General features: G+C 38.7%; 4 protein-coding genes across 4 annotated transcripts; 1 reads left to right on the top strand and 3 right to left on the bottom strand.

Annotated features, from left to right (window-relative positions):
• Positions 1-988: 988 nt before the first annotated feature.
• Positions 989-3,586, bottom strand: LOC117781186 (probable cytochrome P450 309a1). Its single transcript, XM_034617936.1, has 6 exons — positions 3,347-3,586; positions 2,728-3,085; positions 2,249-2,668; positions 2,047-2,170; positions 1,715-1,978; positions 989-1,165 (listed from the first exon to the last, which is right to left on the bottom strand). Exons 1-6 carry the CDS (start codon positions 3,541-3,543, stop codon positions 1,011-1,013), a joined length of 1,518 nt encoding a protein of 505 aa, XP_034473827.1. The 5' UTR covers positions 3,544-3,586; the 3' UTR covers positions 989-1,010.
• A 636-nt stretch (positions 3,587-4,222) lies between these two features.
• On the bottom strand, positions 4,223-6,790 carry LOC117781185 (probable cytochrome P450 309a2). The gene is made up of 6 exons (XM_034617935.1): positions 6,475-6,790; positions 6,059-6,410; positions 5,063-5,488; positions 4,883-5,006; positions 4,563-4,826; positions 4,223-4,454 (listed from the first exon to the last, which is right to left on the bottom strand). The coding sequence occupies exons 1-6, from the start codon at positions 6,768-6,770 to the stop codon at positions 4,291-4,293; spliced, it is 1,626 nt and encodes a 541-aa protein (XP_034473826.1). The 5' UTR covers positions 6,771-6,790; the 3' UTR covers positions 4,223-4,290.
• A 1,186-nt stretch (positions 6,791-7,976) lies between these two features.
• On the bottom strand, positions 7,977-9,866 carry LOC117781187 (4'-phosphopantetheine phosphatase). Its single transcript, XM_034617937.1, has one exon. It carries the CDS (start codon positions 9,616-9,618, stop codon positions 8,542-8,544), a length of 1,077 nt encoding a protein of 358 aa, XP_034473828.1. The 5' UTR covers positions 9,619-9,866; the 3' UTR covers positions 7,977-8,541.
• Positions 9,867-10,082: 216 nt separating this feature from the next.
• LOC117781188 (60S ribosomal protein L37a) lies at positions 10,083-10,907 on the top strand. Its single transcript, XM_034617938.1, has 3 exons — positions 10,083-10,187; positions 10,395-10,523; positions 10,591-10,907. Exons 1-3 carry the CDS (start codon positions 10,185-10,187, stop codon positions 10,735-10,737), a joined length of 279 nt encoding a protein of 92 aa, XP_034473829.1. The 5' UTR covers positions 10,083-10,184; the 3' UTR covers positions 10,738-10,907.
• The last annotated feature ends 176 nt before the right edge of the window (positions 10,908-11,083 follow it).

Here is an 11,083-nt window from a genome sequence, read left to right as displayed (position 1 = left end):
AATTGACTTAAAAAATGTTTAAGTTTATCATTATCTTATTCCAAATATTTAGTTATAGGGTATACAAAAACGAGACTTAAATGCGCCATATTTGCAAGCTTAAATGAAATTTTGTGGCTTGTTGCAAAACAAAGCAAAAAAAAAAGTGAAATTCAATGTAAATAAAAACAAAGCAAGTAATAGAGTGTGACTCACTTCCATATACCCTGTACCAAATAATAAAGACTGGAAACAAATAATATTTAAAACCTTTATTTATTTTGTATATTTTTTCCCCCCTGTTCCTTGAGCTCTCAGGAAGTTATTAAATTAATATTGTCTTTTACGTAATATCTCATGAGACCTTTTGTAAATTTGAGTTAATGTAGAACTGCAGAAAATTGACAAGAATTTATTTATTTTTTCTAATATTATGAGACATACTTAGTGCTCAGGTATTTAAATTATTGACTTTTGTGGGGCTAACTTATATAATTAGAAATGATAATCTTTAATGAGACAAAATTTTTTCTGAAACCAAAAGGTTTCGTATTTCAAAATAGATGACATTAGTTCAAACAGCCCATTAAACTAACCAGCTACAGGGTATTCTCAAACGCAGCCTTTGCAGCATAGCAGCACACACATATAGACACAAATACATTCATATGTAAGCACATGATGCAGACCAGAGTTGCATTTGCGATGTCCACTGCATGCGGTCGCTCAATACGAAAATACTTGTACACAAAAAAAACACTCTCCAACACACACATACTCGTAGTATAAAGTTCAGCGCATTTTGTGCCCCGTTGAGGGTCACAACAATATTTGCCAGAGAGCAGGGGAAGAGTTAGGGGGACAGTGTGTCGCCTTGGTGTCAGTTGGTCTGCGGTTGGTTTGCGCTAAATTAAATTTGGCTGCGCTCGACACCAAAACTCCGGCACATTCGACAACAGACGTTTCACGCTCGTAATACTCGTAAGTGTCCCCCAAAAACTGCTCCAAATTGAAATGTTGTGCTTTATTTATTATAATTTGGTATATTTCAAATTAACATCACCTTCCAAAAAGATTCCAAGGCCTGAGTCCGAGCTGAGAGGCAACTTTGTAGTTTGCTCGACTTTGTATTTCGATAATATTTGCACCACAGCCATTTTAACATTCAATAGTCCCATACGCATGCCTAGAAAAAGAAATGTTTGGTGGTTATACATGGATTTTTGTATGAAATTAGTTATGATAAATGCGTAATCATTAAATGGTATTTATGAAATAGAAAATGTACATTAAAATTTTTTTTATTAATATAAACAGGTAATAATACCGGAACCGTTAACCGGAACTAACCGTTTCGTTTTCATCGAACCAAAACCGTTACTAAAAACCAAAACTTTTGTACCGGTACTTGAATAAGTTTCAGTACTTGAATAAGTAATATTTTCTACAGTTACTTTCATTATGTCACTTACGAAATCTTCTTTAAAAGACAGAGAGCATTTCTTCATAGCATAAGTCAGATTTATTTGATTTAATTTAAACTTATGATAACTATTTACGAATTATATTATACAAATTTTCTTTTTAGTCTATTCTACTTCTTTATAAAAGATATAATTTATGCTATTGGACAGTATTCAATAAGTCAATTAACGAATTCAGAAAACCTAATGAAGGGACTACATCTTTCACTGTATTAAAGTCTATCAGAAATTGCAGCCAAATAAATACTCACCCATACAAATACGCGGACCATCGCCAAAAGGCAAAAGGCAACCCCGCTTGGTGAATTCACTGGCAGCATCATTATCAAAGCGTTCAGGCTTAAACGTCATGGGATCTGAATAGAAAGCTTCATCGTGATGTAAGTGATAGGTGGGAATGGCCACTGTAATGCCCGGCTCTACATTCAAAATCTTTCCATCACCCAGATCTATAGTTGTGGGCTTTGTGCAGATTTTAATAAAGAAACCAATTGCGCTGGTCAAACGCATGGATTCTAAAATTGAATGGGTAAAACGAAAATAAAACTTTTAGGTGTATTATCGGACGATTTTTTAAACTCACCATTAACACACTGATCGAGATAAGGTAGAGCATTGAGCTGCTCATAGGTGATTATCTTATCAGTCTCTAGGGCATTTAAGATTTCAGCTCTCAACTTTTCCTGTTGCTCTTGATACTCGCCCAGCTATAAGTATGTTATGTTATAAAACCATATTGTGAAATTGTAATTGAGTGCATTTTTAAATCTACATATATTATTTACCGTGTAGAGAAAATGATAGAGCACAGCGCCGGAGGTCTCAAAACCATCCATGAGCAGGGTTAGAGCATGACCCACCATATCATCATCAGTCGCACCCTTCTGTTGCAATTGCAACAAATGGGAGAGGTAATCATTGCGAGAGGTGCCACTGCCACTTTGACGCAGTTTTGCAGCATCTTGCGTGAGTTTCAGATATATATCATTTGATTCTTGGGTAAAGAAACGCATTCTGAACATTCGACGCATAATGGGAGCAATGGCGGTTTTGTTGAAATTCCTCATGTTCTGGAAAGCATTGTAGGCCCAGGCCGTGGTAAGCTTTTGAAATTGGCTAGTCTCATTGATGCCGCAACTCAAGGAGCCCGCGTCGATGCCCCAGATGAAATCACCCATGGCTTGGGCTGTATAACGATAGCACAGCTGAAATATTAATACAACTATCATTAATCGATTCACAAAGATAGTCTTCTTCAACTCACATCTCTTGTCTCGATAACAGTGTCTGCCCGCTCCTCGATGGACCTTCCAATATAGTCGAGCAGCGTCTTTCCAGTTTGCTCCCAGATGACATAAGCTTGCTTTAATTTATTTGATGTCAGACCAGCTCCTCCATCTGTGCGACGCTTCTTCCATTCGTCGCCTGCACTAAAGAAGGGATTCCTTGCTACATACTTGTCGTAGTCCTTGGAATGCGTCACATAACTACTGGTCACAGTATCTCGAAAATCACTAAAGTTCTTTACCAGGACCTCATGGGCCAGTGCCGGATCGAGCACGAGAATTTGAGGTTGTCGTGTCAAAAATACGCCCACAGCTCGGTGTTTTCCTTTGTATTTGCTATAGAAAATAATAAAAAAAAATTATATAATAATTATACAAATTTATTTATTATTTATTTGTTTCTCAGTGCCACAATTATAAGTAATCAGTTTATGTTTTATACGTAAGGTAATTTAAGTATATTTAATTAAATTTTGTAACTAAGCACTCCATAAATTTTTTTTTAATTAATATAATTTTTTTTTTATATAATTAAATGTTTACTTGAAATTTAATATTTTCTTAATTAACCATTACATTTATTCGAGAGCAACTTACTTATAGATCTTTCCCAAATCTCCTATGAAAGTGGTGCTACCGCCAAAAAGGCCTGGATAGCTGCCCAAGAGGGTAATTGGCTTGGCTGTAACTAGACCTCGTTTATCCCAATAAGTATGAAACCAGGTCAGATACAAATAGACCAACGCAAAGGAGACATGCACGAGTCCAAGCAATAAAGCGATCAGTGTCCACATAGCGACGACGAACAGAACTAATCGCAATGGAAATAAACTGAGAACTGTTTGCTCAACGCTTTGTCGAGTAGCATTTTGAGCAATACCGGCTGATAAACCCTATCTGAAAACATCAATGAATACTATATGTAAGTAGTAAAACGATCAGAGGCGCAGTCCCTGATCTTTTCAAATAAAAAGGGGGTACTTATCAGCAGCAGCTAAACTAAGTCTACAGGGTGTCTAGAGAACCTCTTAATTTTTTAATAGAGAAAACATTCATGCCTCTCATTTATATAGAAATCACTTACTAAAAAAATATCGTTTATTTTTTAATCTTGACTGAACCCCAGTCATCGATCTCTGACATCGCTATATTTATTCATAAAAAAAACATTCTTATCAATAAATATTCAGCGTTATTTATGACTGCAATGTCAAGCGACCTTAAACTCATCATACACCTTTGTAGAATATTGTTTAAAACGAGATTTAGTCGGTTTATACATCATAATATTAGCTTAGCGTGGAAATGCACATGAATTAGTAAACTTGATTATACACATTCAGACTTGCGAAACTTCAATGTAAATTATATGTTATACCTGAAAATTCATATGTAATTAATTTTAAATAACGTTACCCAGTTCTATATGAAGCATATTAATTAACTTCTACTTGGATTTAAGATTGCAATCTATTTTTTATATTTATTTACTTTATTACAATGAGATTATTATTTATTGTAGTATAGTAATTAAAGATATTCTATTTTAAGAGTCGACGATACTCCAGATTGATATTGCCTCGTAGAACTACTCCAAAACCGGAATCTCCAGCTGTCTCTATATGGTCTTTAGAGCGAACAACTTGATATTCGCTGATAATGTGCAATAGAGCCGATTTCAATGTCAATAAAGCCAGTCGCATACCTAGACAATAATACGATAATATAAATATAAGTAGGTGAGAAACAAACAAGATAGTGATAACTAATAATGTTGAGCTTTAATATATATGTAGCTCTGTTTGGTACTTACCCATGCAAATGCGGGGTCCATCACTAAAGGGTAACAGGATCCCCTTCCGGATAAGGTCATGATGGGCTCCGTTGTCGAAACGTTCTGGTCGAAATGCCTTCGGATCGGGAAAGTATTTGGCATCATGATGAAACTGGTAGTTGGGTATCATGATGGTCATGCCCACCTCAACCTCCAGCTGCTTAAACTCATTCAGCTGAATATTTGTAGGATGAGTGCAGACTTTAGTATACTGCGGTATCAGGCTGCTTAGACGCAAGGATTCTAAGAGAACAAAAAATGTATTAGGTAAGTCATTTAAAAAAAAATACAGTTCCTACCATAAACAACCTGCTCCAGATAAGGTAGCTCACACAATTGATCAAAGCTGAGACTTTGATCATTTTCCATAGCATTTCGTATCTCCATGCGAAGTTTTTGTTGAGCACTTGGATGCTCCGACAACTGCAAGGACCCAAGGACTGAAATATTTCTCAAATGTGGAATATTAATTTACTCACATAGTAAAGAGCGTGCAGCAGAGCTGTGGCCGTGGTATCATAGCCATCCAGCATGACAGTTAGAGCATGTCCCACGAGATCATCGTGCGACGCATCCTTCTCCAGGCGCAGCTTCAAGAGATGGGACAGATAATCGACACGTTGTATTTCGTCGCCTGACTTGAGACGCAGCTCAATTGACTCCTTGGTTAGATTCGAGAAGAAATCATCTGTTTCTTTGGGATAGAAACGTAAGCGCAACAATTTGCGACTGAACGGCGCAACTATCGATGCCATAAAGATGGATATCATATAGAAGGCATAGCTGGTCCATTTACTGGCCATTTCCTGCACCTTATTCGGCTGCTCGGCGTTGGGAGTCAATGTATCCGCATTAATGCCCCAAATAAAGTCACACATCACATCGGCGGTATAGCGAAAGCAGAGCTGCAACGGCATCGGGTGAAAGTAAAAGTTAAAGTCGGAGAGGCTATAGTCGCGATCCCGACAGTAGAATACCCCATACTTATTTCAATATATATAAATGTACTTTATAGAAATTACTATCTGATAAAAACTACTGCATACTTTTGGGTGCTTGTATTGCCTTAATTGTCAATAACTTTGGTGAGCTATTACTGCCGTTCTTCTTGTTCGATCTTGCTAAGATTAAGTGGGATAATAGATAATATAAATATATAACGTAAATTGCCATTAAATCCGAATTGTCTTAAAAACTGTTGGTCTGGTGGTTTTTCGCGATTTGCGGGGGATATACAGATGATAAGTTTTCCAGTCTAAAATGTATGCTATAAATATTTTATATTTAACTTGGGAGTAGATTGGGTAACATGTCTAAAATCTCAGGAAATTTTCTTAATAATTTTAACAGGTTTTTACTAACTTTTTCCACTAATTTAAAAATATTTTGTTATTGTTTGTAGATTTGAAAAATCTTTATAATTTATCTGCAAAATTTGTAAATCTCTCCCTTAAGTTAGTCTCATGTATACTTACATCCCTGGTCTCCACGATATTGGAATGCTTCTTAGCCTGCTGGTTCACAAAATTGGTTAACTTCTTGCCACTCTGCTCCCAAATGGCGAATCCCTGCTTCAGGCGATTTACGGATAAACCAGTCTGAGCCTCGGTGCGCAGTCGACGCCAGGTATTTCCCGATGCCCAGAAAGGATTACGACGCGCATATTTATCCCATTTGGCATGACGCATGTAGGAGCTGGTTAGAGAATCTCGGTAGCAGCGGAAATTTAACACCAACACCTCGTGGGCCAACTCCGGATCAAGCACGAGGATTTGAGGTTGTCTTGTGACAAAAACACCCACAGCGCGATATTTGCTTTTGTATTTGCTACGGAATAAAAACGCCGAAAAGTTAACTTACCAGCTCATATCGAATACATAAAGCTACTTACTTGTAGATTTGCTGCACCTCCTCGACAAGGTTGCTCTTGCGTGTGAGGAGGCCAGGATATGTTCCGAGAAGCGTCAGCGGCTTCGCTGTAACTAATCCTCGACTGCGCCAATACCGATGATGCCATGTCAGGTACAAATAAAGTGGCAACAGCAGCAAGTGCAGCAGCAACAGCAGTACAGTGAACATAAGATACATATTTCCGCGCTCTATATTACGACAGCCCCAGCCTCCGGATCTATACTGAGGCGACAATTGCATTTGCAAATCTTGAATGCTCTTCGCTGGCATCGTCATTGATAACACTCTATTGATTATAGATTTCTTTCTTCCAATTTTCAAATTTTATTTATTTTGTATTTATTTGTATATACGTGTATTTTTCCTATACTACATCCACTGATTTCTTAATCATCTTCTGTTATTTTTAGACAAATAAACATTTATTTTTAAATACTTCATTCATATTGCATACTGATAGATAGCATAAGTTCTATGTAATTAGAAGTATTCATTTCTTCCATCAAAGAACTAGTATTTAAATTTTATATTAGTTTTCAATACGCAAATCAATTGTATTTACATACATGATGTATTTGAAGATATAGCCTTGACATTCCTTATCTAATCTGAAAGTTTCAATAATATTGGATAATAACCACAGTGAAATAATTTTCAATGGTATTTAACTGGGAAAGAAATACTGGCGCCACCAAGAGTTTGTCGCTCGCAAGCTGCGTTTCAGATATTACAGGGTATAATTTTGTTAAGTTTTTAACCTATGTAAAATAATGAAAATAAATAAATAAAACACTTAATCAATCACTCTTGACTCTAACTGAAGTACTTGTTCTTATTATATATTTCTCATGCGTTTCAAAACTTTTATCTAATCAGCTTTACCAATATTCCACTCTCTGAAGCACTTTGTGGGCATTATATCTGCCTTATCATTGTATGTACATTTCCACTGTAAAACCGATCAAGCAAACTTAAGTTAAAAATTGTTCATATACCCTGTAAATTACTTATCATATTTGGTAAAAGGGATAGCTAAGCATCTTCTATCTTTTAGCTATGATCATCTCATCTTGTTGATTTCAGCGATAACTGTAGTAAGATCTACCAAACCTGCTTTGCTGCTTTGTTTTGCTTTCTACAGGGTATTTCCCCAGTCAATCAGCGTCCAGCATAATAAAATATCATCTCAAAACTTGTAAATTATTCTAAATAATCTTTTAATTGCATTTTAAAACTATCTGTTGATTATCATTTAGTGCACAGCTGATAAGCTGCAACTCGAATTGTGCTTATCAGTCAGCGTACAAAACGAGAAAGAAAGATAAAGAGGGAGATAGTGAGTTTAATCGCAAGTTAAACAATTAGTGCAAGTATAGGTGAGGCATTTTAAAATTACCCATATTGAAAATTGTTTGTGCATTTTATCACGTCTGTATAAACAATAGCAGCTCTCCCTCCATAATCAAAAGTTCTGGCTGGTTAGTTTAATGTCTTATCGACATTGAGCTTTAATCCGTTGTGGTTGTGGTTGTGTCCCTTATCAGGCAGTTAATTTATAACCGTGACCGATAAAAATGTGATGTTTAATGTGAGCTGCTTTGATAAACAAGAGGCTTTGTTATTTATACTTTTAATAATTAAAATCTATGCATGTGTGTGTGTGTGTACAATTTGCAATAATTGACATAAAACGCTTAAGCTGAAATTGTAAGGAATTTATAGATTTGTAAACAAATTCTGAGCTAACAATTGAGCCAAAGAATTCGGATTGAATAATAATTATAATTGCTAGAATTACTCTGGAGTAATTAGATAACTATGCACGCTTTTTAATTACAGTTCTGTTAAAAGTATGTATCTCATTATTTAGTAGACAAATACAAAGGGACACCAACCCACAATTCGTATCCTGGCTAGAAGACAGTAACCAGAATCGGATTCTTAATCTGAATCTCAATCTCAGTTTTGGATTAAAAAACAATAACAATTTGAAAGCATAACAATCAATGGTCGATCCACCGCCCTTCCTTCCTTCCCACGAGATGCACTAGCTGTGCTCGTACTTGCAGATGACTGCGAACATCCTATCGCCGCCAAGGTATTTGGCCAACCAGCGATTCTTGATCACCGCCAGCTTTAAGGTCTCGCACTTGAAGTGGGCATTCAGATTGGTGTGCAGCGCCCTGCCCATGCCCTCTATGACGAGCAGATCAGTCTCATTGGCAGCTATGGCATCGCACAGATCACGGGGCAACGTCCTCATGTCCAGGCAGGGTCCACTCTGTCCATTGGCATAGACGAGGAGTCGGTTGGAGCGCCAAGCGCTCTCCAAAATGCTGCACTGGCAGGCGCAATCGTCGAGCAGCAGGCTCAACTCGCTGCTGGTCACGTCGTTGAGCGAGGGTTCACTGTTGGCACAGAGCAGCACCTTGGTGCCACGCTTCAGCAGCTCCCGGACAAAGGGCAGGATGCCCAGCACCACATCCACACCGCTGTTATCCACAAAGATGACGGCACATTTGTGTGGCGTCTGGTGCAGTCGCTGCAACCATGCATCCAGATTATCCATTAGCCAGGGCCGCCCCTCGATGCGATCCAATGCCGCATGCAGTCCAAAGTTGCTGTCCTGCTCGAGGATGCTGGCAATGGCCTGGGCGCCCCAGTCGAACATGTTGCCGGCGAGTACACCTCGCACCAGTTCCGTCCACCGTGCATCCTCATCCGCAATTGCATCGATCTCCTGCAGGCGTTGCTTCAGCCGCCCCTTAGCCGAGGCATTCTCCTGCTGCTTCTGGCTCAGCCAGGGATCAGTGAAGCCAAAGCGACGCAGCATCGTCTCATTTAGCTTGAGCAGCTCACTGGTGCCCAACACAACCTTGCCGCTGTTGCTGGATATGTTGTTCTGATAGTCATCCAGTTGCTGCAGATACGCTGCCTGGAACTGCGCTGCCCGCTGCTCGGCGGTGTCGTCGTCCGCTTGACTGCGTGCCGCCTGCTTGGCAAACTTACTGATCAGTTCACGAAAGCAGGGGAACCAATAGGCAGCCGCCTTGGCATCTGTGTTGAGATCCAGTGTGTCCGGCTGATAGTTGCCCTCATCCTGCAGGAGCGTACAGCTGTGCATGTTTCCTCTGTCTCTGCCTCTGTCTCCGACTCCTTCTCCGTGTCTGCCTCTGCCTATCGACGACACTCTTTGCAGTGTACGCTGAATGGGGCGCTTTAAACGTGACCAAATGTTGACGGCCGTTGTGTGGACGCTGTGAAATGCGCACTAATCTTATAACGCAACGATTCAATGTAAATTAATTTTGTGTTTTTTATCAAATCCGCACATTGGACAGCACTGGCAATGTAACAACAAACGCATCTTGGCAGCAACAGCTGACTGTTACGTTAACGCTTGAATGGCAAAATGCTTATCATGCATTCATTTTCAACTGCTAAATCATGGCATGCTATTATTTAAAACAATTTAAGTTATTTGTATTTTTTCTTATATTTTTTGGAAGTTAATTATTATTACTTGATTACTTTTTATTACATAATTTTTCAAAATTTCAATGCCGCCAGTTAAATTGACATACATGCCAGCTTTTGTCCGTCACGCGTGTAAACGCAGCCAACTTCACGTTTCGGCATTGACAAGCCGTCTCTTTCCTGTTGAATTTTTGACAAATCAACAACACAAAAATGGTACGAATTCCGAAAAATCGTAAAATATAAATGTAATCGGCAATTTTTGTGATTTAAATATGCTGTGTAATAAGCAAGCAAACTATATACTATTGTTTGTTTGTTTGATTTTGTATGCGAAATGAGTTTAAATCAGTTAAAATGATCTCGCAAAAATTGTGTATTATTTTTGCTACATACTAATCCAATTTTTCGAACTTAACGCAGGCCAAGCGCACCAAGAAGGTTGGAATCGTTGGTAAATATGGTACCCGTTATGGTGCCTCGCTGCGTAAGATGGTCAAGAAGATGGAAATCACGCAGCACAGCAAATATACCTGCTCCTTCTGTGGCAAGGTAAGTTTTAAACTAATATGCCCTTTTGCTGCAAATATTTATGGCATTTGTTTGTTTGTGTGTTTAGGATTCCATGAAGCGCTCCGTCGTCGGCATCTGGTCGTGCAAACGCTGCAAGCGCACCGTTGCCGGTGGTGCCTGGGTTTACTCCACCACAGCTGCCGCGTCCGTGCGCTCCGCCGTCCGTCGTCTGCGTGAGACCAAGGAACAGTAAACCCCACACTCATCTCTGGATGTTTACGTTTACGTTAGTGGTTACCGTAGTTAATAGACAACGCGATTGATTTTCTGTGGTTTGCGCCGCGCCGGTCGAAAGAGCTGTTCTGCTTTATTCCAAAAGCAAATGTGAAAAATAAAGAAATCTTTTACTTATGCCAGTAAAAATGAAAGTGCTGTTTCTTTTAATACCCTGTAACCACGAGGTATGACATACAATTGTGCAACAGAATCGAACGAACAACTGAATCGAATAGCACTCGGGGAACATCCAGAAACACCATATATGGCATAATTTACCTATATCCCATAGAAAATAGGCAGATTAATTTTATATATGGTAC

The sequence above is a fragment of the Drosophila innubila genome (assembly GCF_004354385.1).
Source record: "Drosophila innubila isolate TH190305 chromosome 2L unlocalized genomic scaffold, UK_Dinn_1.0 4_B_2L, whole genome shotgun sequence".
Taxonomy (NCBI): domain Eukaryota; kingdom Metazoa; phylum Arthropoda; class Insecta; order Diptera; family Drosophilidae; genus Drosophila; species Drosophila innubila.
The sequence above is the reverse complement of the archived record's forward strand: the minus strand, read 5'-3'. Positions and strand labels throughout refer to the sequence as shown.

Excerpts from the sequence above, each read along its gene's own strand:
- LOC117781186 (XM_034617936.1), bottom strand. The coding sequence starts at position 3,543 with ATGTGGACACTGATCGCTTTATTGCTTGGACTCGTGCATGTCTCCTTT. Across the intron at positions 3,086-3,346 it reads GATTTGGGAAAGATCTATAA|CAAATACAAAGGAAAACACC; the intron begins GTAAGTTGCTCT and ends TATTTTCTATAG. Across the intron at positions 2,171-2,248 it reads TCTATCATTTTCTCTACACG|CTGGGCGAGTATCAAGAGCA; the intron begins GTAAATAATATA and ends ACATACTTATAG.
- LOC117781185 (XM_034617935.1), bottom strand. The coding sequence starts at position 6,770 with ATGACGATGCCAGCGAAGAGCATTCAAGATTTGCAAATGCAATTGTCG. Across the intron at positions 5,007-5,062 it reads TGCTGCACGCTCTTTACTAT|TTGTCGGAGCATCCAAGTGC; the intron begins GTGAGTAAATTA and ends GGGTCCTTGCAG. Across the intron at positions 4,827-4,882 it reads TCTGGAGCAGGTTGTTTATG|AATCCTTGCGTCTAAGCAGC; the intron begins GTAGGAACTGTA and ends TTGTTCTCTTAG.
- LOC117781187 (XM_034617937.1), bottom strand. The coding sequence starts at position 9,618 with ATGCACAGCTGTACGCTCCTGCAGGATGAGGGCAACTATCAGCCGGAC.
- LOC117781188 (XM_034617938.1), top strand. Across the intron at positions 10,524-10,590 it reads CCTGCTCCTTCTGTGGCAAG|GATTCCATGAAGCGCTCCGT; the intron begins GTAAGTTTTAAA and ends TTGTGTGTTTAG.